This window comes from Leopardus geoffroyi, chromosome D4, assembly GCF_018350155.1.
Source record: "Leopardus geoffroyi isolate Oge1 chromosome D4, O.geoffroyi_Oge1_pat1.0, whole genome shotgun sequence".
Classification (NCBI taxonomy): Eukaryota; Metazoa; Chordata; class Mammalia; order Carnivora; family Felidae; genus Leopardus; species Leopardus geoffroyi.
Window position 1 is genome coordinate 63,470,725 of NC_059342.1, and position 26,588 is coordinate 63,497,312.

The 26,588-nt window shown below is 42.5% G+C and overlaps 1 protein-coding gene across 6 annotated transcripts in view; it reads left to right on the plus strand.

Moving 5' to 3' along the window:
• Nucleotides 1–22,807, plus strand: part of PLPPR1 (phospholipid phosphatase related 1) — a 326,466-nt gene extending 303,659 nt beyond the window's left edge. For 5 of the 6 annotated variants that reach the window (XM_045470343.1, XM_045470342.1, XM_045470340.1 and 2 more), the window contains 4 exons: nucleotides 8,483–8,733; nucleotides 12,241–12,417; nucleotides 15,898–16,029; nucleotides 21,669–22,807. In XM_045470343.1, the coding sequence (XP_045326299.1) occupies nucleotides 8,483–8,733; nucleotides 12,241–12,417; nucleotides 15,898–16,029; nucleotides 21,669–21,701 (593 nt within the window). In that variant the 3' untranslated portion in view covers nucleotides 21,702–22,807. Of the gene's footprint in view, nucleotides 1–8,482; nucleotides 8,734–9,002; nucleotides 10,971–12,240; nucleotides 12,418–15,897; nucleotides 16,030–21,668 lie in introns of those variants that run through there. The other variant, XM_045470345.1, reaches the window with a different exon arrangement.
• Nucleotides 22,808–26,588: the final 3,781 nt, after the last annotated feature.

The following is a 26,588-nucleotide window of genomic DNA, read 5'->3' on the forward strand; positions in this document are numbered from 1 at the left end:
CATATCCCAAGTATTTTATCATAATATTCTTGTTGGAAAATTGTTGCCTAAAATATTGAGGAATTCTTGTTCAGTTGTAACAAGTGCAATACATTTCATCGGGGGCATGTTCTAAATCCTTGCCTCTTCTCAGTGTGCATTTGCACGTGTGTGTGCGTGTGTGTGTGTGTGTGTGTGTGTGTGGCCAAGCAAATAGGACTAAAAGTGTTGTTTTTCATGGCCTGATGCCTACTCATGTTTTTTTAAATTTTTTTTAATGTTTATTTATTTTTTTTTGAGAGAGAGACAGAGACAGAATGCGAGTGGGTTAGGGGCAGAGAGAGAGGGAGACACAGAATCCGAAGCAGGATCCAGGCTCTGAGCTCTCAGCACAGAGCCCGACACGGGGCTCGAACTCATGAGCTGTGGCCTACTCATATTTTTTTAGGTTTATGAAAATATAAGCTTAGAAGGTTATGATTAAGAGTATGGATTTAGGGGCACCTGGGTGGCTCAGTTGATTAAGTGTCTGACTCTTGGTTTCGACTCAGATCATGATCTCACAGTTCCTGAGTTTGAGCCCCACATCAGGCTTTGCACTGACAGTGTGGAACCTGCTTGGGATTCTCTCTCTCTCTCTCTCTCTCTCTCTCTCTCTCTCTCTCCCCCTCCCTTTCTCTCTGCCCTTCCCCCACTCACACTGTCTCTCTCTCTCTCTCTCTCTCTCTCAAAATAAATAAATCAACTTAAAAAAAAAAAAGAGTGTGGATTTAGATCCATACCATTTAGTTTCTAATCCCAGCTCTTTTTTGGTCAAGTTAATTGACCTCTTTGTGAAATGTGGAGCTACTAACAGTGTCTACCTCATAGAGTTGTGGTGGCAACTGAGTGAACTATATTCTAAAGCATTTAGACCAATACCTAATGCACACTAAGCACACAGTATTAGCTATCCTTGTAACTGTCTTTATTGTTATTACCTAGTATCCATGGCACTCTTATTTAAACATCTCACCTGTGCAGTACATCCTTACAAGAAAATGGGATGAACATGGTAATACAGATAAGTCTCTTCGTTGGGTAACTTTCAGTTTGAATAAAGCATATTAAACAGAAGACGCTTCAGGGCACCTGGGTGGCTCAGTCGGTTAAACATCCCACTGTTGATGTTGGCTCAGGTTGTGAGATCGAGCCCTGAGTCAGGCTCCGCACTGGGCATGGAGCCTGATTTAGATTCTCTTTGTCTCTCTCCGTCTCTCTCTCTCTCTCTGTCTCTCTCAAAAACGAAAAGACATTTCACCTTCTTTCTTTCCTTTTCCTAAAGAGAGGGTTGTTTCCTGAGAGAATGATCTTCACAGCTGAATTGAGAGCAACAGCTGACTTTCTCCACTGAGATTTTCCACTAAGGAACTCGATGTGGCAAAGTAAAAGCAAAAAGGAACTCTGTTCATTTCTTTGTATCTTGTATTCTATTTACAATGGAGATTTGGTGGAAGATACGATCTAAAATTAAGAGTTGGTGATTGAATCCGAATGTACACTGAGGACATGGCCCATAAGAATTCCTTAGGTGTTCCCCTTCCACTGTCGAAAATGGACTGACGAACCCATGCCACTGGCTCCACTTGTTCCTGTGGGATAAGCGTTTCATCCATTTCCCCACTAAACCAAAGGCTAGGAACTGATTCGAGGGCGGTTTGCTTGTTGCTCAAGTGTCATAGTCGGAAAACTATCACAAAAGATTCACAAAGCTGGTTACGTTTTGAACATGAGAAAATGTTCAAGCATTCTCAATGTCACATAGCACAATAGTTCTTCCGTCCTCTCTTTCACTGCATTGTTTTGCTAAACATAGACACAGGATCAGCCCTCTTTTAGCAATGTTAGATGAGAGGCTGAGAAGGGATGTTGACGGAGGAATGGGAGTCCCTCCCCTTTTCAGAGAGTACTGTGACCAACCTAACCCAGAAAACTCGTTTTTATGTCTTTTTCAATATTCTTTTCTTTTTTCTTTTTTGAAGTTCTATATTTTAGTTTCTCTACATGAAAATAGGTAGGAGTCATGATTTCATGTGCCCCTGTGTTAATATTTAAACTGACAACCATTGCAACTTCTCAGGATCAGAAATGGGGACATTTCTCTCAAATATGTCTAAGTCTAAAACTATACCCAAGCTGGTCATGATTTTGGGATTCACAGGCCTCCCCGGCAGGAAGTCTCTCCTATGTATATAGCAGGGATCTCCATATTCCAATTTAAGGTTCTTTTTTCATTCTTGCTGCATCAAAAATGGAGAATCCTTTAATTTACAAATGATGACTTATGAGTTTCCCGACTCATGAGAACTTACATAGTCCCAGTTTTCAATTATTCTCTTTACTTGCTAAGTGGGACTATGCAGGATTTTGTGAAGTTTATAAAAAAGAGACATGGTCCCTACAGCTTACATGCCAAATGGTTTATTGTCAACCCTGTGTTCTGTGTTCAGTAGAATCAAGGATGTGAGACGACAATGTGAGTTCGATAATTTGGACAAGTTCCTATGCTTTTTTATCCTCTTCTATTGTTGCTCTGAGGTTTCTTTAGCAGTTCATGAATTGAGCCACAAATATGTATGAAATGTTTACTATGTGCCACATTTGATACTAGGTACTTAGTGTGCAGTGTTAAAGTAGAGGTGGTCAGTGCTCTGAGAGAGCTTGTATATTCTACAATTCTAATGAGAGAGGTAGACATTACTGAATAGTCACTAATGTAAAATTCTTACAAGTCTCGAATAGAAATATTTTTTCTAAGACCCCATGAGTATGTGATTGTTTCTTTCTCCCTATTCACTCTTTTTCCTTAATTTTTATTTATTTCTGAGAGAGAGAGAACATGCAAGCAAGCATGAGGCGGGGGGGGGGGCGGGGGGGGAGTGGGCAGAGAGACAAGGAGACAGAGGATCCTAAGAGGACCCTGTGCTGACAGCAGAGAGCCCAACACAGGGCCGAGAACATGACCTGAGCTGAAATTGGACACTTAACCTACTGAGCCACACAGGCACCCCTCCCTGTTTGCTCATTTTTGTTGTTTATTTATTTATTTTGAGAGAGAGAGAGAGAGAGAGGCAGAGAGAGAATCCCAAGCAAGCTCCATGCTGTCAGCACAGAGCCCAGCATGGGGCTCGATCTCACGAACTGTGAGATCATGACAGAGCCAAGATCAAGAGTCACACACTTAACTGCCTGAGCCAGCCAGGCACCTCTCGCCCTACTCACTTTTAAGTGAGGCAAGCCCTATACACAGTATTCATCAACAGAATTGTGGCTTGCTCTTGGCCTGCTCTCCGGAACGACAGCTTGCCAGCCGGTTGGTGTGCACAGCTTCAGTCCAGTTCCCAGTCAGCAGGCTTTCTACTGGAGCTCCTCGGCTCCAGTGAACTGGCATCTCCTTGTACCCCCACTACTGTAAAGATGAGAAGCACACAAAACCACAGGACTCAGCAGGCCCTGCTCTCTAGAGCCCGTCTGGGTGTGTTCCTCCTAGAAGACACTACTGCCCGTGCTCCTGCCACTTCCCACCGAGTTGCTGTCCATGACTATGTTTCTGAATACATTCAGGAGAGTGAAGAAGGAGAGGAGAGAGTTTCAGATAAATTCAAAGAGCAGACCTCATCCAGTGGAGTGACTGCAGCTCTATTGCTGAGCAATCTAAACCATGAATCTGAGTCAGCGGCCAGATGGTAGGACAGAAAGGAATTCTCACCCTAGGTTTTCTCCCCTGATCTCTGTTTTCTAAGGAGAAGCTTGAGTTTTTCATGAAGTAAAATTGTGTGTGTGTGTGTGTGTGTGTGTGTGTGTGTGTGTGTGAGAGAGAGAGAGAGAGAGACAGAGACAGAGAGACAGAGACAGACAGAGAGTAAACTCACTCCATGTCACTTATTGACAATGGAAATCCCTTGCTGATTCTCCCTTTGGGCTGACATTATGAGTTTCCATCTTTTTTCACAAGCCCCATGTATACTTTAGTAGACAATTGAGAGATGCTCCACCAGAGGCTGTCAGCTAGATGCCATATTAAACTGTAAATTACGCATTTATAATTGAATATAGAACAGTTGGCCTTCAATTTAGAAGCCCCACCTCTAAAGGTCACAGGTTCTTTGTGGCTAAAAGGAATGTAGTCTTTCCCTCACCCACCAGCCCCTACTCACCCCGTTCCCAACCTACTATCTGGGGCTAGGTTTCCTAATGAAGGGCACCTGTGTGAAAAGCAATAGCATCCTGCTTCATACCACGGAGTCCGGTTATGTATTTTCCCAGTTCTTTGTTTGGAAGGCCTAATGGAATCCTGGTATGAGTCCTGTTTTTCCAGCATGCCAATTATCTGTGGCTTTGGTGGTTCTCCTCATGCACATTTCCTGGTTATGTCACTGTTTTTCTACGTTCATGGTTGAGTGAAAGGGTAGAATACTGTAATGATTCCATAGTAGGGACCAGGTCCCAGAATTTGACCTCCATGTCCCAAATTACTAGTGATCAAAGACCCTAATTTGTCCATAGACAGACTGAGATCAGATGGACCCAGATAGAATCCTGAGGAAAAAAATAAGGACTTTTTAATACCTTCATTTTCCTCTTTCTTTATCCTTGGGCTTGCCTGATGGGTGTCATATTTACACCACAATGAAGAGGCTGGGGCACTTGGGTGGCTCAGTTGGTTAAGCATCCAACTCTTAGTTTCAGCTCAAGTCACGATCTCATGGTTCTGAGTTGGAGCCCCACGTTGGGCTCTGTGCTGACAGTGTGCAGCATGCTTGGAATTCTCTCTCTTCCTCTCTCTCTGCCCCTCCCCTACTCGCGCTGTCTGTGTCTCTCTCAAAATAAATAAATAAACTTTAAAAAATAAACAACAAAGAAGAGGCATGCTTAGGTTTCCTTAGCTGATCTATGGCATCCTGACAAGGACCACAGACATCACAATCAATCTCTTTGTCCTAATTTCAGGCCCTCCTAGCCTCTTGGTCCTGTCGGCATTCTAATGCCTGTCATCCCTTAGGGATGTGGGAATTTACAACTGCTTACCCCACACCACACCAGAACGTATGAGTCTTGTGAGGAGGCCCTTGGGCTCCACCAGTTTGATCTTCTGCCGTTGCTAATGCAGGTACCCTCGTCTGATACCATGCTGGGTGTGAAGCTTCTCTAAAAGGCTTGCAGCTCCTGAGCTACACCCTGAGAAGGATAGGACACACTTCAAATGGATTTCCAGAAATCATTCTGGAGATTTCTGTTGCCCTGACCCTGGGTTTGTCAGCCAGCGTGAGGCAGGGAGCATGGGAGTGCCTCTCCACTCCTTCAGCCTCCTTGTGTGGCATCCTCAGCCACACACCCCCCACCCCTAAGGGTGGCTCTCAGTCTTCCCATCCAAGCCTTTTTGGAATTCCAAACAAAGCAACAACAATAACAAGTGTCTCAAGCACACAGCTCTGGCAAATCAAAAGCACTTTACTTTTAGGCTATTGTGTCAGCTTATAAATTCATTCATAAATGCGATCAGCTCCCCTGAAGCAAGGAACACTACTGGGAGCAGATTCATAAGATAAATAGAACCCACTAGGGAGGGTTATAGGAATGAAAAATGTATCTGTTAAAATTTCAAAAATATGACCTCACTTAAAGAATTTTTTGACACCAAGGTAGGTTCAATAGACATTTTAAAAACATCCCCTTGAAATCATACGTTGCAATACAGAGACCATAAATGGTATTCCACCTGACCCTGAGGACAAAAGGAGCTATTGTTAGCTTCTGAGGCTTGTAAAATACACACAAGTAGCTCAGGGTTAAGGGCAATGGCTGGAGTGTCTTCCAAAAGCCCCGTGTGATAGGACATTGTCTGTGAATCGCTGCTTCAGGTTCTGCCGCCCTTTGTTGGCATGGCCTGTGACATTCAGGTGGCCTGTGACAGTGCCCTTCTGAAGCTAGATCAAATGCACCGGAATGAAATGTTTGGAAAGCAGATGCTTGTTAAGCCATTAGGAGAAGCAGAGATGATGCCTAAGGAGGCAAAGAAGAGGGAAAGCAACTTTCTGCAAAATATCACAGGACAATAAATAGGAGAGCTGCCCATCACAGAATCACCATGGACCACAGAGTTGGCATTTCAGACACCCATCCTAGGAGCCTAGAAATCCTGTCTCAGAAAGAACAAACCCGCCCTAATTGGAAGCACTTCTGACAAATAAAACGCCAGAGGAAAGTGCTGTCACTTGTCCTTTTTCAAATCATAAATTACCCTGGTTTCCTGGAAAAGTATGCCCAGACAGACTTATTGCCCCTTGAAAAAGCCAGAGACCTAGTCTTTAAGAATCTTGCTTAAAGGTGTAAAAAAAAAAAAAAAAAAAAAAAAAAAATCTCTAACCATTCAGACTTCCTGAACCTGGGGGGAAAATTGCCACGAATGATCAACGATTGCCTACTCTCAGAGGTCAGACCCTCTGAGAGTGAGCTGGCTGAAGCTATTAAAAGAGCCAGTTCTCATTGTGATAAAGCACATCCTGGCAAAGCCACAAAAAAGAAAATTATAGCAATCAATACAGATCAAAATGAAAACCGGATGAAGGTTTCAGCCAAACTTGTCTTCACTTCTGCTATAATGGATCAACTTTTCAGTGCTGATGTCAGCACAATTTGCAGATGGAGGACGTTGAATATGGGAGTCAAAGCTGGGTACAAATTTAACTGAAACTGTAGCAGATCCTTGACATTTACAAGGGTTAATGCTGACTCTCACACTTGCCAACTTCTCCCATAATTGAGCTGCATTTGGGAAGTCTTTATCCTTTCAAGTAACTTGTATGTACCTCGGCTCTGCACAGCCCCCTTTGATATTTTTAACAGACAATAGTCCACTGACAATCTATAGCTGTACTGTGTAGGCTTTGAAAGAGTTCACAGTGAAGCTTCCTATAAAGAATTCTGCTCTACCATGTTCAATCTTATTGGGACTAATCCCGTGGAATTTGCCAGAGGACAGATAAAATCCAGGAAATCCAGCCTACCCACAGGATTCTCAGCCAGACAGCAAAGTCAGTGTGGCAGAAAGAATAACGCCCTCCTCTCCCAAAATGTCCATATCCTGATCCCTGGAAACTGTGGATTTGTTACCTTATATGACAAACGGGAATTTACAGGTGTGATTAAACTCAGGCTTTTGAGTTGAGGAGATTATCCTGGGTTGGACAGGTGGACCCAATGTAATCAAAAGTCCTTATAAGAGGGAGGCAGGCAGGAGGCGTGCCTGGGTGGTTCAGTCCGTTAAGCGTCCCGTTTTTGCTTTCAGCTCAGGTCGTGATCTCACAGTTCGTGGGTTTGAGCCTCACGCTGGGCTTTGTGCCTGCAGCACGGAGCCTGCTTGGAAATCTCTCTCTCTCTGTGTGTCCCTCCCCTGCGCGCGCGCTCTCGCTCGCTCTCTCTCTCTCTCACTCAAAATCTCTCTCAAGATAAATAACTTTAAAAAAAAAAGGCGGGGGTGGGGGGGAGGCAGGAAACTCTGAGTCAAAGAAAATGTGACAATGGAAGCAGAGGGCATAGGGACATAATTGCTAGAAGGGGGTCACAGATAAGGAATGTAAAACAGCTTAGAATCTGGAAAAAGCAAGAAATGAATTCTACCCTCAAGCTTCCAGAAGGAACACAATCCTGCTAACCTGTTGATTTCACCCAGGGAAACCTACCTCTAGAACTCTAAGAAGATACACTTGTGTTGTTTTAAGCTACTCTGTTTGTGGTAACTTTTTACAGCAGCTGTATGAAACCGATACAGTCACCAACATTTTTCTTTAACACTCTCCCTTTCTTCTCATTTTCTCTGCCCAACTGTCAAATGAAACATCCAATTCAATCGAGGTTTCTGGAATGACCTTTTTTATCTTTAAGGATAACTCCCTAACAACCTCATTCACTTCAGCCGCCATGATGTCATAAATATCCCCTCCTCAGAGTATTTGCATTTCCAAACATGAGCAGGCAGAATATATTTTCTACTGGAAAAAAAAAAAAGGAACTGTTGAGTAGCTATTGACGCCAAAGGGAGTATTTTGTACCTGTCCTACTTAATCTTGTCCCCCAAGGGTATCACTCCCCCCAACCATTTTGTGACTGAGGGTACCAAGGTTCAGAGAAGGCAAATAACTTCTGTGAATGTCAGCAACATTGGGGCTGGATGGAGCCCAAATCTGTATGATTCCCCAAGTCTAGTACTTCCCATTAGAACATGCTGCTTCTGGTTTATACAAAATGATAAAATGCTAACCACAGAATATCTGCATCAATTTGAATGGAATAATGATTTGGGAAGCAGGCACCACTCCCTACAAAGATAAAGGTTGGGGAGACAATTTGGCGAGATCATTTTTGGTAGGTTCTGATGGACTCTCACTGCTATGTTTTCCTCTCAGGGACAAAACCAACCAACGGTGCACCTCACCATTGCTAATCGTTTCAAATCTCCTTGTAGGGGTATTTGCCTTCGGACTTTTTGCTACTGACATTTTTGTAAACGCCGGACAGGTGGTCACGGGGCACCTAACCCCGTACTTCCTGACAGTGTGCAAGCCGAACTACACCAGTACAGACTGCCGAGCACACCACCAGTTCATAAACAATGGCAACATTTGTACCGGGGACATGGAAGTGATAGAAAAGGCTCGGAGGTCCTTTCCCTCCAAACATGCCGCTCTGAGCATTTATTCCGCCTTATATGCCACGGTGAGTAGCCCAGTCTTGCCGGCACTCCCAAGATGAGTTGTCGGCTGGGATACATGTCTCTCTGCCCTCCTCACCTTCATTTTTTTGTCACAGTCACTTAGAGTGATTTTTAAAGTCCTGTTACAACGTGTTTCTCCTGCATAGCACCATACCGTTGCCTCCCCCCCCCCGCCCCCCGCCCCAACACCCCAGGGTAACATACCGAGCTGCCAGAGGATATTGACTTGGGAATGTGGATAATCTCTTAGTCAAATCTTCCCATTTTACAGATGCAGAAACTGAGCCCCAGAGAAATAGGTAAGAACCCACAGTTAGACCTGGGACCCAGGCTTCTGGCACCCTGTCGGGGATCCTCCCACTGCTCACAACAGCACTCTTTGCCAAAGTTCCACTGGTTCCAGGACAGCATACATTTCTCACACCTGCCTGCAAGTTTGCAGGTGTGGGCATTAATGTGAATGGCTGCGTGGGTGGTGCAACAGACCCGGGATAAAAACACAGCTTTCCTCTGCTCCTCCCGACACTCTTCTTCACCGTTTACCCAGAACAGAAGGGTGATCCTACCAGATCCCCAACACCCAAAAGTTCACTTGTCCCTGCTCCCCAAATCCTACAGGCTTTGACTGCCCCCGCTAGTGTACAATGTTCTCTCTACATTGTTTGCTTTCGTCACAGAGAAAAACTAAAGTGGGTCCCACATCTTAAAATACAAGAAGAAACCATGCTGTCCCTTTTACTTTCCTACTCTTTAATTGCATCCATTTTGGAAATGACTTCATCTCCCCTTTCTGTGGCCTATGCTTCCTTAGAAACAAGAGCACACAAGTAGAGGGATCAGCTCAAAGGCCGATATCCTATGCATTTCCCTGGGGAAGAACAACTATTGGTCAAAAACACATCTTTTCCTTACTTGAACTTTATGTTCCAGGTAGGACTAGTCTAGTGAATCTCAATGGAAGGGAAGGAGAAGGCAGAGGAAAGACCCCTTTGAAATAATCCTTTCTTCCCAGAGGTTCTGAGCAAGACTCGCCCCCACCCCCCAGGAGAGCATGTTCCCACCCCCTCAAGTGAGAGTAACTGCACTCTCTGCTGACAGTCTGCCTCCAGTTGAAGGGCGTCCCTGCCAGCACCTGGATGCCTACATTCAGGGTGGAAAGAAGGGGACTGACTACACGTCTGGTCTACTCAGTACAGCGTCAAGTAAACTGCTGAATATTCTCTTTAAAATGATGGCTCCTTGGCATCACATTCACAAGATCACATCTATAGGATGAATTTGTCAACCACCAATTACCCAAAATTAGTCTTCCTAGTTATTCCTTTTAAACCTGCTTTTTAATGAATAGGAGAGAAAAAATGACTTCAGCTGCCCCATGTTAGGAAACATGCACATAGATAATATAGAAGCCTCAAACAGATCAATCATAGCTTGGTGAGCCTTGCTTTATGATAGATAGATAGATAGATAGATAGATAGATAGATAGATAGATAGATAGATAGGCAGGCCGACCATGTATTCTTTAAACAAAGAAAATCCTCTCAGGCATTTGGCATATTCTCCAACTTTCAAAATATCCATTTGTTCTAAATTATCTACAGCCTAAGTTCTATGAAGCAATGTACTCCTGAACCCTTTTCCTACCCATATTTATTGAACTCAAGCCACTGAGGTGTGAAATTTGTAGAACACCGTTATAAAAATAAATCTGTTACTCCTAATCTATTGTCTCATCAAATGAGATACAAATTTCTTTTGAGAAAAAAGAAGTCTGCTCAGAATAGCAGATGTTTTCAAGGATTCAGATATCCAATTCAAATCATGCCCCACAGACTATAATCAGATAAACCGTGATACAAGACTCCAATTGTGTGAACATTTTTTGAGCCCCTGTTATGTGTGAAGTGCTTTCAGAAATTACTCAACAAAGATCTCCTAAGGACTAGTTAATACCGTGAAGAAAACTAACCCTAAGCCCCTGTTCTTATAGTTTGTAATCTTATAGGAAAGATTGATAAAGGGTATAATTAAAAAAACAACATAAAAAGATAAAATACTAGAGTTAAATATATCTAGTGTAGGTGTTAAGTAACATTTCCTATACAGCCCCAGAATGGTGTAATGTGCTCTAATTTTTGTAACTGATCAAACCATACTTTCGTAGGTCATCTATTACATGTGATAGAGAATTCCATCTTCTGTATTCACACCACTGTTGAAACATCATTCTACAAAAGTAAAAGTTTCCATTGTAACATTGTAAAATGCATCCACTGAACCTGTATGTGCTCAGGCCATACAAACACACTGTAGACTGTAAGTATTAGCATACTGTTTCTCAGAGTTGCAAATTCATTGATCGGGTCTAAAGAAATGATGGGATGGATCAGTAATGCCCTCTAGTGGTTTCTTATAACCATTGCACAGGTGATCGAACCGTGTTTACTTCTTTGAAAGAGGCTCTAGGCCACCAGACATACATTAGATAACTGAGCCGATGAAACTTTAAGAGTGTTGCCAAGCCCCTCACAATAGATAAGAACAGCCCACATCTCAGGTGCCATAAATTACATCATCCTTTCCTCAGGTCAGGAACTCCTTTCCCAACCTTTTGGATGTCGGGGAACCCATAGAAAAGTTCGATATTTTAAAACACATAGAGTTCAATAATCTCAAACACGACTAGAGTAGGGGCACCTGGGTGGCTCAGTAGGTTAAGCCTCCAACTTCGGCTCAGGTCATGATCTTGCGGTTCATGAGTTCCAGCCTCACTCAGACTCACTCGTGCTGTCAGCGCAGTGCCCACTTCAGATCCTCTGTCCCCTTCTCTCTGCCCCTCCCGGCTTGCACTCTCTCTCTCAGAAAGAAATAAAACATTTTTTAAAAATTTAAACACCAGAGTAAATGAATGCAGAGAGCCGATCACAGCTGTTCCAAGGAACGTGAGAATTTAGCACAACTGAAACCTGTTTGTGTGACACACCCATCTGGAAGTTCTAATGCAGCCAATCAACTAACCAGTCAATGCTTTTGTGTTTGTGGCTCACAAGTGTGAAGAATCAGCTAGAACTCTGGGAGACACCAAAAGTAAAACGTATTAGCCACTCGCCTACCTGGCCTTCTCTTTCATAAAATTCATTCTCACAGAAGGTTTCTTCAGTATCTGAGATTCTATGTGGGTTTCCTTATACTCCAAGTGATTCTTTAATTTGTTGCATAAAACTTGCACGCTCTGATGTTCATTATGCGGTCACTCTCTGCATCGCTATTTCTGTTTACGGGCCCACTAGAACACAAAACATGATTAGGAGACGGCCATCCATTGTTCTTGCTGCACTGGTTTCCCACCCAAATTCTTTCCTACCTGACTTAGTGGAATTGTTCAACTAGTCAGTGTGGCCACTTGGGCGCGGCCCCTGTTGCATGTGCTGGTGCATGTCTGTGCATGTATGTGTTTGCACCGCACAAGGAGGCTGCCTGTCACTTGCTGGTCTCTGTCCTGTTCCAGATGTACATCACAAGCACAATCAAGACAAAGAGCAGTCGGCTGGCTAAACCAGTGCTGTGCCTCGGGACCCTCTGCACAGCCTTCCTGACAGGCCTTAATCGGGTCTCTGAGTATCGGAACCACTGCTCCGACGTGATTGCGGGCTTCATCCTGGGCACTGCTGTAGCCCTGTTTCTGGTAGGTTAGCTTCCCTCTTTCTTCCTTTTTCCCTCTCGTGCCCTCTGCAAGGCTGTCAGGTTAGCCAGACTTCGCAGTGTAAGTCCGTGTTCCTCCCGCCCCAGCCTTGTGAGTTGCAACTTTCTTCCAAGTATTACGCATGCTTTTGCTGCAAAAATGACTTCTAAAGCACCCTTTCTTTCAGAAATCTGACTGCATGTTCCCCCAAGGGGTCAGAAAGACGAATGCCTGTGGAGGGCGGCTTGCTCTGCTTCCTTCAACACTGGGCTGTGGACTGGGGTCCAGCAGACTAGTAATTTGGCGTACCTTCAAAGCAGTGTTCTTTATTTTATTTTTAAAGCAATGTTCTTTAAATATCTGTTCAGAATGTATCGAGAGCAGAAACTAAGGAGGGAAGAACAGAAAACAAAGAGCCTGGGTGGAAGCAGACAGCCCCTTCTCCCGCACCCTCAGAAACTCTGCTCTGGCCCAGACTTGCATATCCCACTCTGCAGTATGAAAACACTCCTCTAGCCACTCCCAGGCTTTTTAGAAGGCTTCTGCTCTCACCTACACTTGGCTCTCAGCTTATTTCTGCTATAAGTGGCTTCTCAACCACATATAATAATCTTTCTGGAGAAGAGTTTTGGCTGATATAGTTTTCTCCGTATCTTTACTTTTCTGATGATTTTAGTTCCTCAAATAGATGGGGGCCTCACCACCTGCTCAACTAGGTAATTTCTTAATCTTAGTTGGACTGGAAGAGAAGAGGTTAATTTTTGTCTTTTTACAGTTTTATTGAACTATAATAGGAAGATGATAGATGCCACATGAAGTGTACAATTTGATAAATTTTGACATACATATATCTTTCTCTCATCCATTCCCCTCATTCCCAAGAAACCACTGATCTCTCCAACACTCTATATTAGTTTGCCTTTTCTAGGATTTCATATGAATGGAACTATATAGTGTGTATTCATTTTCTTGGCCGTCTTTCACCTGACATGATTATTTTGAGATCCATCCATGGTAGCATGTCTCAATAATTCATTTATCTTTCTTGCTGTGTAGTATTTTATCACAAGGGCATACCACAGAGGTACAACTTGTAAATACTCTTCAGGGATTTAAAGTATACCTGGAAGGATTTACAGTAAATCACTGGGACTGGAGAGTCCTATGTTGTGCATGAAATGAATCCCCTAATAATATTCAGCAAGCTTCCCCTAAAAGACAATAGCCATCACAGACCGGATGTCCCTCCTCCCATTCTGCCTATCCTGGTCCAAAGCACCCATAGAGACTGGCATTATACATAGATGATTCTTCGTTGTCCTAGCCTTCCTCCTTGCCCTTCCCAACACACTAAATACACCTATGCCTCTCCTAACTTCTAACTCAGAGTTTCCAACATTTTTACCTGCTGAGATACAGGAAATGCTCCCAGTTGCTCAAAACACTGATCTCCCCATGGAGATGGGGAAGCTCCATTTTAATTCCAAATTATTTTAAATGGACCCAGGCTTTCTTTCTAAAGTGAAAGATGAAGGACTTCAATGCAAATTGTCTGTGTGAAGCTGCAGGAAAAGCGGTGCTGAATGATCCTGAGGTGTTGATCTCTCATAGGAGATATTTCCCAATGTTTGCTTTTCAAAGAGTTTGGAAAGGGCACGGGTGACTTCAAGAGAAGAGAGGGTTTTCAAAGACAGATCAATAGTCTATCAGTGAAGGCTTAGGCTCAAAAGCCAAAAAATTTTGCTGTCCATCAGTCCCGGGACCAACATCCCCAGCTAGAGACGAAGAACGGTACAGACTGTCCCGAGGTATTTCATGAGGTCTTTATGGGATGAAATCTGTGACATCCTTTGCATTTTCTAAGGCCACATGTACAAATTCTGCCTTAGTATTAACCTTCCTTTCTCTCACTAACTTGCAGCCCTGTTTCCTACCACTTAGTTATTATTTGCTCTGTTCTTGCCTTCCCAGTTGATGGCAAATGTCGAATTTTGTTTTCCACAAATGGTCTTTATGTAAGACCCAGAACTGTTGCTGAATTACCCTGGCAGAGACAGACCCCATGCTCTTCCTGTTGTCTGCATGTGCACATGTGCACACCTCACATGCGCACACACACTGAGCTTGGAAATGGGAGGGGAAAGATGTCTTCGAAGAGACTGGAAGCCTCCCAAAGTGGAGACTTGGACAGGAAGACAGGAAGAGAAGACTCTGTGAGACCAGGAGCATACTTTAGAGCACATATGCATTATGGTGAAGATTAAAGCAGCCAGGGCAGGGGTTTGTGATTAGTTGAGCAATTACTACGTGCCCTAATCTGTATATACACCAAATCATGTGCTCCTAGGACAACCCTAACACTATTCTTATCCTCATTTTACAGATGAAGAAAATGGGGCTCAAAGATAAATAACTTACTCAATGGCCACCCAGCCAATAAGCTATAAATCTGACCTGGGTCTTTCCAACTTCAGAGTTCCTATGTTTCCCAGTTCCCCCATTTCCTGAATCGAGGGGGTTTAAGCAGAGCTGGAGAGTGAGGTGGAAGAAAGCCAAGTAGAGAATATTTATGTAAATGTTCTGCAGGGTTTGAAGAGTGATGGGAAAGATTCAAAGATACTGGGTATAGAAACAAAGATGCAGAACAATGAAGACAGTGGAAAAAGACAGATAAACTCTACGAGGGCAAAAGAAGCAGAGAAGATGGTAAAAACAGACTCAGTTATGAAGGAGGGCCTCAGTAAGAAATAAAAGTGAGCAGTCGTTTAGAGGGAAAGTGTTTTCATGGAAGCAATAAAGGAAAAGTGCCACTATTTTGAGTTATTTAATCTCAAGCAAACAGTAGTCACATAATTTAGGGAGGGTCATCTTAGAAGTGAAAGACTCGTCAGCATGGATCATTTGCTATATGTTTGGCGCTTGTTAAGAGGCAAAAGAGTAGAGTGGTATGATTAAGGGGCTGTGGAGTTGAAATCTCTGTGTGACCTTGGGCAAGTTATCTAACTTCTCTGTGCCTCCTTACCCAAGTTGAATATGATAATAGTCCCTCCCTTGTAAGATTGCTGAGTGGGTTAAATGAAGGAAGGTGAAGTCCTCGGGACCATGCCAGACACAGAGTGGCCCTCAATAAATTATGCTGCTGTTATAAGATGATTTACATTCGTTGTGTCTTTTAATCATTTCAGATCTGTGAGATAGGTGTTGTTATTTCCATTCACAGGTGAGGAAACAGGCTTAGTGGGGTGGATTGATTACCACTGGCCATGTGGTTATCAGTCAGATGCTTCATCAGCCCCTAGACATGTTCAGTAGACACCCTAAACTATGCCCGAGGTCTTTGCATGGCCCCTATGACCCACTGGCTCAAAAGAAGACAGTCACTATGGCAGCGATATTCTAGGGGGAAAGGCCTGCCATCCTCAGAGGTGCCCAGGCATACATGGCTATAGTCTGACTCCAGTCTTTTTTCCCCTCATCCTGCAGGGAATGTGTGTGGTCCATAACTTTAAAGGAACACAAGGATCTCCTTCCAAATCCAAACCCGAGGATCCCCGTGGAGTGCCCCTAATGGCTTTCCCAAGGATAGAAAGCCCTCTGGAAACCTTAAGCGCACAGGTACAGTAAAGTGGTTTTAGCAAACCAAACCCACAGGCTCAAGGCCGGTTATCTTGGGAGGTCAGCTAATCCATTCCTCTACTGGAAGCAGGATACCACTGAATCCACTCAACGCTAATCAAATCTGAGGTAAAGGCTTCAAGAACTTCAATCTTCTCTCAATAGTCCTGTATTTATTCTGGGGCGTGGCAATCATGAATCCTCAGGAAGTTCTTAGTCATGTCTAACTTAAACCCCAGCTGCTTTAAGACACCTTGAGCTATGTAATACCACATTTATGAAATTTGGACCAATTATGTGGGAGGCCAATCTGGTTTAGTGACTAGGACAATATTTAGAAAGAGGAAGGTTTTGTTACATTCAGCAATAGATGTGAGCTGGAAGCACATTAAAAAAAAAACAAACCTTAAAAAGGTTACTAAGTGTCCTTTTGCATCTATTTTGATGACCACAATCAAAAAATTTTAATGCAACCATACTCACTTATTTACATCAGGGCCTTGGTTCATGTCAGAGATACAGAAAATGATTAGCTGCACAGTCCTTGTCCTCGAAGAACTCACAGATAATCAGGAAGGTGGATATAAGTGAGTAGTCATAATATGGCATACTGAATCAGAGGTTCCCAAGGTGCTTTGTGAATCCAAATGAAGAAAAAGAAGTGTATTCTGTCTGAGAAGACAGGAAATGCCATGCAGAAGATTCGCCAAGTGAAAGCAGCCTCGAGAGATAGTATCAAACACTTGTTTTTGCCTGGGACAGTTGCTAGGTGCTTTACAACTACATTCTTATTTGAACAAAAACCTATTGAATCGATAGGAAAGTTCCACTGCACAGATTAAAAAATAGGAATATGGGGGTGCCTGGTGGGCTCAGTCAAGCGTCCAACTTCAGCTCAGGTCATGATCTCACGGTTCGTGGGTTCAAGCCCCACTTTGGGCTCTGTGCTGACAGCTCAGAGCTTGGAGTCTGCTTCGGATTCCGTGTCTCCCTCGCTCTCTCTCTGCCCCTTCCCCTGCTCGCTCTCTCTCTCTCTCTCTCCTTCAAAAATAAATAAACGTTAAAAAAAATTAATAGGAATATGAAGATAGCGATGTTCACCGAACTTGCCTGAGGCCACGTAGCTAGCAAGCAGGAGAGCTGAGATGAGTGGTTCTCTAAGCAGAGAAGGAGATAACCAATAACAAAACAGGGTTCTACTGTCAGGCCAGGCTGAGTCCCACTAAAATGTTTTCCTGTAATAATCTATTCATCTTGAAATCGTGTTTATGTTTATATCCTTACAAAACCATTTTCATAGATAGTACAAGGGAGAAGCAAATCACTTCCCACTGGAATTATCAATATAGTATAAAATAATATTTTCCCTTATTAAAGATTATTAACTATCCGGTATCTGAGATGAACTCTCCTATTTCTTTTCACATTTAGTGAAGTCTTTCTAATTTTACTAACAAGAGAAAAACAAAACACTAAAGCTATTTCCATCTTGGGAAAACTAGGGCTCTCCATTAAACCCAGAGCCGAGTATTTTGTTTGTTTTTCCCCCAACCTGTATTAAGGTGAACGTTTTGACTTGATTTAATTAAGAAGTAACATACTAAGGGGCACCTGAGTGGCTCAGTCAGTTGAGCGTCGACTTCGGCTCAGGTCATGATCTCACAGCTTGTGGGTTCGAGCCCTGCATCAGGCTCTGTGCTGACCCCTTGCTCAGAGCCTAGAGCCTGCTTCAGATTCTGTCTCCTTCTCTCTCTGCCCCTCCCCCGCTCACGCTTTGTCTCACTCTGTTTCTCAAAAATAAATAAGTGTAAAAAAAAAAAAAAAAAGTAACATACTAAAAAATCTATTGCTGGTTTATTTATATACAGCCTATCGATGCAGGTTGAGTGATAAAGGAGCTAAATCATGATCCCTTGTAATGAAATGGTGAGATAGGGAAGACCAGAGAAAGTCTATCTAATTATGTTTCTGTACCTGATAAGATCAGAGTGGTTTCCTCTACTTTTGAAGTGAAGCAACTGAAGACAAAGGTGAGTTTTAAAAGCAAACAAATACCTCCTGAGTTCCACAAACATGGGAGTCTCTGTGTTCTTTTAAATGCTCTCTACTTTGCCTTGAACGTCCCAGTTTAAGGACATCAACTTTGGACCCCATCCTTCTGCCAAACACCACTCAAGCACTACCCTCTGTTGGAAGCCTTCTCCAGACTTCTCTCTCTCTTCTCCCTCAGGACCATTGATAGTGACCACAGAGGTCATAGAGACATCTAGGTCGTATTTGGGGCGATTCCACTTACATCGAAATATGAAGTGCCAAACAGAATTTCAAAACCTGCTCTTCCACAAGATAGAATGAAAGATTATCTTTAAAATATATATTATGATTCACTACGAGCAGGAGTTGAACTTCCTTCAATCTGCCCATGTATCTTTGTTTCCATGTGTATCATTCCATCTGGATACAACAAGGCCATTTCTGAATAACAGGCTTGGGCCTAAGGACCTCATGGACCCTTGTGTGATTGTCCTGCACAATTAATGCCAATAATGCCCCTTCATATCTGCCTCTGCCAAGAGCTTGGAGACCTTGAGGATCTGAACCCTATGAACCATATCTTATTTACTCTCCATATTTCCTGGCATTCATGAGGCATGAAATGAATGTTTGACAGGGGCAGAGGCAAGCCAGAAACAAAACCTGAACTAGAGACTTTAGACAAAAGCAAGAACCAAAAATCAGACAATAGTCACTATCTGAACCCCCACAGAAGACAGAAATTAATAAACAGTGAACAGGACTTCTGCAGGCTAGTCAAAGAGAAGCTACAGGACGCTGGTTAGAAAGTTGACTTCTCAAGTGATGCCTTCCACACCAACTATAGAAGACTCAAGTAACAAAGCATCCACCTTTATTTAAAATGTTTTCATGTGGGCAGTTAGGATGATTATACCCTTTACTTGTTGGGTCAAGAAAAGAAAATTAGCATTTATTGCAAGCCATCACATTCAGTCCTCACAATAATCCTACAATTGTTATAAATTCCATTTTGTAGGTAAGTTAAGTAAAATACGAAGATTTTAAGAAACATGCCCAAGGTCACCCAGTTAAAATTAAAACAGACCCATCTAATGCCAAAGGCCCCGCCTGCTGTACTATACCATAGGGCCTGGCATTTCATTCAAGAGAAATTCCATTCTGAAGTCTGCAGTTTAGCATTAAATGGAAACATGCGGTAAGGGATACTGTATTTGAACTGAGCTACAGTTCTTCCAAAAGAAATCTGCCCTGTGGTTTCTCCTGTGGGCAAGGACTCCCTAGTCAACTCCAACAGCTGTGGTTGCTATTAGAAGCTGACTCCTTTGTAATATCTGGGATAGAACCATCTTCCCAGGGAGAAGACCTTTTGGAATCTGAGAGAAAATAGGAACTTCTCTTCAGAGCATGCATTCATACGTGCGAAATCTATCCCACTGTTCAAAAGACCTCAAGGAGTTGGGGCGCCTGGGTGTCTCAGTCGGCTGAGTGTCCGACTTCGACTCAGGTCAGGATCTCGCAGTTTGTGAGTTCGAGCCCCGCGTCGGGCTCTGTGCTGACAGCTCAGAGCCTGGAGCCTGTTTCAGATTCTGTGTGTCCCTCTCTTTCTGCCCCTTCCCCGCTCATGCTCTGTCTCTGTCTCTCAAAAATGAATAAATGTTAAAAAAAAAAAAAAAAAAAAAAAAAGACCTCAAGGAGAAGCCTGTCTGGCTGGAGAGGGGACCTGGTCACCCTCCTTTCCTTCCTCCTGAGACACCTTTCCCTTTTACCACATGGAGTTACAGTGCTTTTTATTCCTTTCTGAAAATCAACTAAAATTTGAATATTTGTCTTCTGTGATTCCTTTAGCATAGTTGATTAAGACCGGGTTCATTTTCTAAAATCTTTCCCAAGTACTAAATAAAAACCAAAAAGTAAGTAATTATAGAATCCAAACAAAACAAAAATGGTCAGGTTTCCAAAGCATAATTTTGTGGTCCTGTAGAGTTCTTGTAATCTCATAGACACCCTGTTCTTGAATCCCACAGAGTTATTGTGACCCTAAAGAGACCAGCTTGGAGCTGTGCTCTGCTTCTCCACGCCCTTGGTGTTGAGCAACTGTGCACTTGTCAAACACAGCTTATGTTAACAAAAGGAAGTTAGAAATGAAACAATTGTATGAACTCACTCTGGGTGTGGTGTAAAGTCTCTCAATGTCTCCAGATTTGGGAAGAAGGGGAGACCTTTTTTTCTTTAGCAGAAAAAGAATCTAATGGGTGCTGAGACCCAGGTGCCTAGAACCTTACCCCAGGAGGTTCTAATCCAACAATCATGAGGTAAAAGAATATTTATAGTTCAGAAAATATTCCCAGAGGAATTCTAAGGGCCCCCTTGATTTGAAACTAGTGGTATTGTAGATATCATATCATAAATAGAAGACAAGACTTGGAAAGTTAAAGAAGTCTGCCCAAAGTCACCCATTTAGTTATCCTAGCCTATTGAATTACTTTATCTTTACTGCTTACTCTGAAATGGAATCTTATAAACATGTTGGGTCAATGCTTTGTTAATTTACATTTTTTTTTTCAAAAAGGAAGCATATTATAAAAGTGAAGACATAAAGGAAAAGTCATTTTTCACATTATGGCAAGAAATGCATCAAGCTGTAGTTTTCACAAACATGACAGATAAAAAGTACATTGAAAAACAAAATACTTAGTTTCTAAAATTTGTAGTCGAGCTCTCAAGAATATATGAATCTCTAGTATTTTAAACATAAACAGGAATCAAGAAACCAATAATAATCAGATCTAAAGCCACAGTTTCCTAAGCCATTTCCCAACCCCATGGACTGGGGTTTAAGTTCAAACAAAAGAGGAAATGTTGGGACCTGTATATAGAAGTTATGTAAACAAGAGGTAGGGGTTATATAAACAAGCCATAAATGCTCAAATCGATAGAATTACGAGGAAAAGGGGACAGAGCTGCAATCAGAGTATGGATTGTAACACATTTCTCTCTAATTAATAAGCAAATAAAATATAGTGAAAATATAGATGATTAGTAAGATCTAATGTGCATTACATACAATCCTCAAAACATATGAAACATTATGAAAATAAATCACATAAAAGTCTCAAGAAATTGTAAAGGATCAATATCACACAGGTTACATTCTTTAGGAAAAAAATAGATATCTATACCTAAAACAACCCTGTACATTTGAAAATATTAAACTCATTTCTTTATAGCTCATGACTCAAAGAATAAATCATACAGAAAATTTTCAAAAATCAGAACCATTTGATATTAAAACACCACATTAAAAATGTGGAATGCAGCTGAAGTTACTTTGAGATCCTTAAATGTTTCTAGAGTAAGTATGATACAAGACAACTTTATAGAGACCAAGTTTAGGTGCAGAAATTATTTTATTTTTGGTTGAAAAATCAGGGAAGATTTAATAGAAACAGTGATAATTTGTGAGGCCCTGGAAAAGCATTTCAGGGAGAGGGAACAGCCTGTATGAAGTCAGGAGACAAGAGAGCAAGGGCACAGCCAGGGAAGAGTGAGTGTGCATGAGTCAATCAGCCCGACTCTGAGATTACACCTGCTTGTCTTTACAGAATCACTCTGCCTCCATGACCGAAGTCACCTGAGACAGCTGATGTGTCACAAGCTGTTTTTTTTATCACCCTCCAATTCGATACTTCAAGACACACAGTTACTTGATGTCAAACTGTGAAGACAAGTATTATGTTTATCTAGTTAGAAGCTAATGTTTTGTACATTTTTTTGTATGAGGAAGTGATGTAGCTTGCCCTGATTTTTTTTGTCAGCTTTAATATATTTATGCCAGAATTTTACACCAACAAAATTTTCTTCTTGTTCCAGTGCGCATTGAAGAACCACATTGATTCAATGATTGATGTTGTTTTGTGATATTTGTACACAGACCTTCTTTTCTCAGTTTTATAGGCACAGAAATAAAATTACTGTAACAATTCACCTTATCCCTTTATTCCTGCACTTGCTGCCTCCTCCAGAGCTTTTAAATTTTAATGAAAATTAACTTTTGAGTTGCAGGGAGGGCAATGTTGGTTAATGGTAAATCTCAAATCAATTGGGCAGAAAGAAACATTCCTTTCACAAAGAACTTGGTGTTCTTGTCTCTTGACCTGTTTTGTATTCTAAGTTAAAGTACTATATTAGTGAAGTCACTTACTTACATAAAAAAGTGGCAGAGACTCCTGGATTTGAGGGGTATTGGGGTTATATGGTTCTCTCCTAGATAAAGTCTTCTCCCATCTAAAAAAAAACTCAAGATCTTTCTGGAATCATGTCCTTGCACTGGGAGGTAACACTGCAGACCTCTTTCCAAAAAACAACCAGTACCAGTCTCCCCTGTCAACTCAACAGTTTTGTATATCATATTGTATGGACTTTCTATGAAAATGAATATTTTACAGTTTGCACAGTATTATTTTACAGAAAGGGTATCGGAGCATCTACAACCTAGAGCCGCAGAGCAACAGCTTGGCTTTGTGGTTTTTAATTGTTCTAGAATTTTAACTGCATCTCATTTTTCTAGCATGGTAATAACTAACGTGTAACTCCTTTCAGAGAAGGAACTCCCTTGTCTGGACCTATCAGAATGTTTTCTTGACACTTTCATGTTGGCTCTTCTTAGCTTTTTTTTTTTTTGTACGTTTTTTTGTTTGTTTTTTTTTTCTAAAGAGAAGAAAAAAAAGTTATCACAAAATGTCCTCCGGCTCCTGTCGTTTGTTTTAAGCTTCATCCCCTGGGTATTTGAAGGGCCACAATGAAGTGAACCCAACACATGTTTACACTTTTTAGTTCCATGCCTGCTGAGATCAGTGCCAGCAGAGGCATGACTGGTAGGTCTTTTCGTGGGGGAGTATGGGAGCGAGTGTGAGTGGAGGTGGGTGGGACTGGGGATGTGGAGGCAAAATTTTAAAATTCTTGCAATTATTAGGACACTTGGAAACACAACCTGGATGTGAAAACCTTGGTTTTCAGCCTGCCCATGTTGAGTTGCCAATAAAAAGTTAGTTCTTAAAAACGAAAGTGACCTCTGCTAAAACCTGTCCTGATCTCTCATTTCATTCTGGCCTGAGGTTATTTTCATTTCCACGCTCATGCTCTCACACGCACCTGAGCTCTGTCTGGCTGAAGTTGGGTAGGCAGGCGAGGAGGGAAAGAACACGGGAAGCTTTGTTCATCCTGGATGCCATACCATGTGCTTTCACACACGTAATGTGGTTCTTCTCCAAACAGCCCAGCGAAGCCGTGACTCTTCCAAGGCAGTGTTGTGCATGTCAGCACCGGTGTGAGCACCCAGGTCCTCCTGACTCCCCTAAATCGAGATGCCTCTGAACCAAGTCCGCGTCTTTTCAAAGGTTTCTCAATGTGATGTACCTGCTTAGATGGTTCAGGGGATGATGTAGGTAAGAAAAGCACATCGTACAGGAAGATGCATTCTGCTTCTCAGAAGGAATAATGTGCGAGCTCTGAGCTCTCCACTTCGTATAAGCTACCCGAGCGTCACGTTGCCCGATTTCTGAGTGACTCGTTTTCTTTTTTTTTTTTTTTTCCATTGGATACTTTGCGTGCTTTTATTTTTTTTTCAATATATGAAATTTACTGTCAAATTGGTTTCCATACAACACCCAGTGCTCATCCCAAAAGGTGCCCTCCTCAATACCCATCACCCACCCTCCCCTCCCTCCCACCCCCCATCAACCCTCAGTTTGTTCTCAGTTTTTAAGAGTCTCTTATGTGAGTGACTCATTTTCTAAACGTATTTGAGGATTTTGTTTTCATAACAGCAATGAGGGTTTGATTTTATTTCCTTGTTCGTGGTAAGACATTCTGAAAAGCGCTGGCAGGCTATATGGATTTTACATTACCCGTTTCTCGTCAAAATGAGAGGCCATTTAAATGTGTGACTACCAGACAGTATTTCCAAGAACAGAAGTCCAGTCGACAAAGTGAGTGTTATCCTTCTACTTTGCTTTCCGGTTTCCATCTGGAAGGATCTCTCAGAAGTATTACAAGCGCTCTGGCCACAGACACCAATTGCCTGGCCTTGGGCTTGGGGGGTGTCGGTACATGACTGAGCCACACTCCAGAGGACACCACACTGCAACACTTGGAAATAAGGGACATCTCTGGGCTCGCATCTGTGGGACCGCTGAGCCAGTCTGATTCCTTCCATGATGCCATGGCAACCTTAGGGTTGCCCCAATTAGCCCCAAGCACTTCACAGGCCTCACGTTGATCTTTCAAGCCTGCCATTTGAGATTCATTTCTTAGGGCTAAGGACCTTTCCCCGTCGGCCTTCTACGAAAGACAAAGCCCTCTGTCTAAGTAGGACGAGTGGTCGCGATAGCCTCCGAACAAATTCCATAATGAGCTTTTCCTCTTTTTAAGGAAAGCCCACAGGAGCCTGAGAAGCCTGACTCCCTGTGAGAGGGAAGAGGGAAGGAACAAAAGAAAGGCTAAGGAAGTATGTCGACCTGAGCAACTTCACAGAGCGAATAACTAAATTTGCCAAATGGATGGATTCCAGACTTCCTCCCAGTTTGGCTAAGGAGACAATGACTTATTTGCAAATAAAGAGAATTTGAATGGAGCCTGAATGGTACCACCACTAGTTGAAAGATAAATACATTTAGATACAGGACTGATAAGGATAAGGGAGCTGCACTCAGCACGCATGAACGTCTGGGTGCCTCTCTTGGCAAATTCTGAAGATCTCTCTCTCTTAAACTGTGCTAGAAGGGCTGTATGTTGAGCTTCTGAATCAGAGAATGCAAACAGGCATGATCCCACACTCAGAAGAGGGAGTGGGTACCAGTGGGATGATTTAAAGAGCAGAAGAGCCAGGAGTAGTCTTTTTGTTTCAAAAAATTGGCTTCATTTCCCTACTTTATGCAACTACACTCTCAAGGGTGCTAAATATCTTGGAGGCAAACACATGAAATACCAGATTGCCCCAGTTCGTCTTAAGGAATAGGGTTGCATTAAAGCTGTTGTACTATTCCCACCACGCTGAATTGAAGATGTGTGCTAGAACTAGTCTGTCATGTACTGTCATTCCTGGTACTACTACAGGAATTTTGTCGTGAGTACCAGGCGTCTTGTTTGCATCCTAATTCTTGATCCAGATTTCCCAGGATGGGTTGATATGTTCATGGATAGCCCAAAATCAATTGACCCATTGATACTCTACCCTCCGGCCCATTGACCCTTGTGGAGCCCAGTTAACTGCACACACATTTCTAAAATTAGAAATTACTCTGCCTGGGAAAGCAGCGTTTATACCACGCAAGGCTGGTGCCTGTGTCCTCAACCTGTCTTGTTCATTTTGGTATCCTATGTGTGTCAGCATCTATAAAAGGCTACAACCTATGGACTTCCCATGAAACCAAGTAAACCTATGAGCAGAGTGAAGAATAGGGTGAGTATGAAGCTCTTTTCCTTAAAGATAGTGTCTAGGGGCGCCTGGGTGGCGCAGTCGGTTAAGCGTCCGACTTCAGCCAGGTCACGATCTCGCGGTCCGTGAGTTCGAGCCCCGCGTCAGGCTCTGGGCCGATGGCTCAGAGCCTGGAGCCTGTTTCCGATTCTGTGTCTCCCTCTCTCTCTGCCCCTCCCCCGTTCATGCTCTGTCTCTCTCTGTCCCAAAAATAAATGTTGAAAAAAAAAAATTAAAAAAAAAAAAAAAAAGATAGTGTCTAAAAAAAAAACAAAAGTCCTTACTTTACCCTATTAACTTTATATGCATATATTTTAATTTCATTTAAATCCACATTAGTTCACATATAATACAATAATGGTTTCGGGAGTAGAACCCAGTGATTCATCACTTACATACAACACCCGTGCTCATCCCAACAAGTGCCCTCCTTGATGCCCATCATCCATCTAGCCCATCTCCCTACCCCCATCAACGCTTAGTGTGTTTTCTGTATTTAAGTGTCTCTTATGGTCTGTCTCCCTCTCTGTTTTTATCTTCTTTTTCCTTCCTTTCCCCTATGTTCATCTGTTTTGCTTCTTAAATTGCACATATGAGTGAAATCATATGATATTATCTTTCTCTGACTGACTTATTTCACTTGGCATAACACTCCAGTTCTATCCACATCGTTGCAAATGGCAAGATTTCATTCTTTTTGATTGCCAAGTAGTGTTCCAGTGTGTGTGCGCGCGTGCGTGTGTGTGTGTATTCTTTATCCATGCCTTATTAACTTTAAAGGAACTTCCATTTACCAGTTTATCTCAAATGTTTTGGAACAGAGAACAACTCTTCTCTTGGGATAACGATGTTTAATGTTGTTATATAAAGTCATTTCTGTCTCGAATCATCCTGTGAAGCACTTTTTCCTCCGTTTCAAGGGATGTCCCACAGTATTTCAGAATTGAGTAAACCCAGGCTCACTCAAGTCACATAGACTCATCATGCATAACTTTGTACAAAACATTTACATCCCCTTCTTGTGCTCCCTCTTTGTAGCCAACAGAGT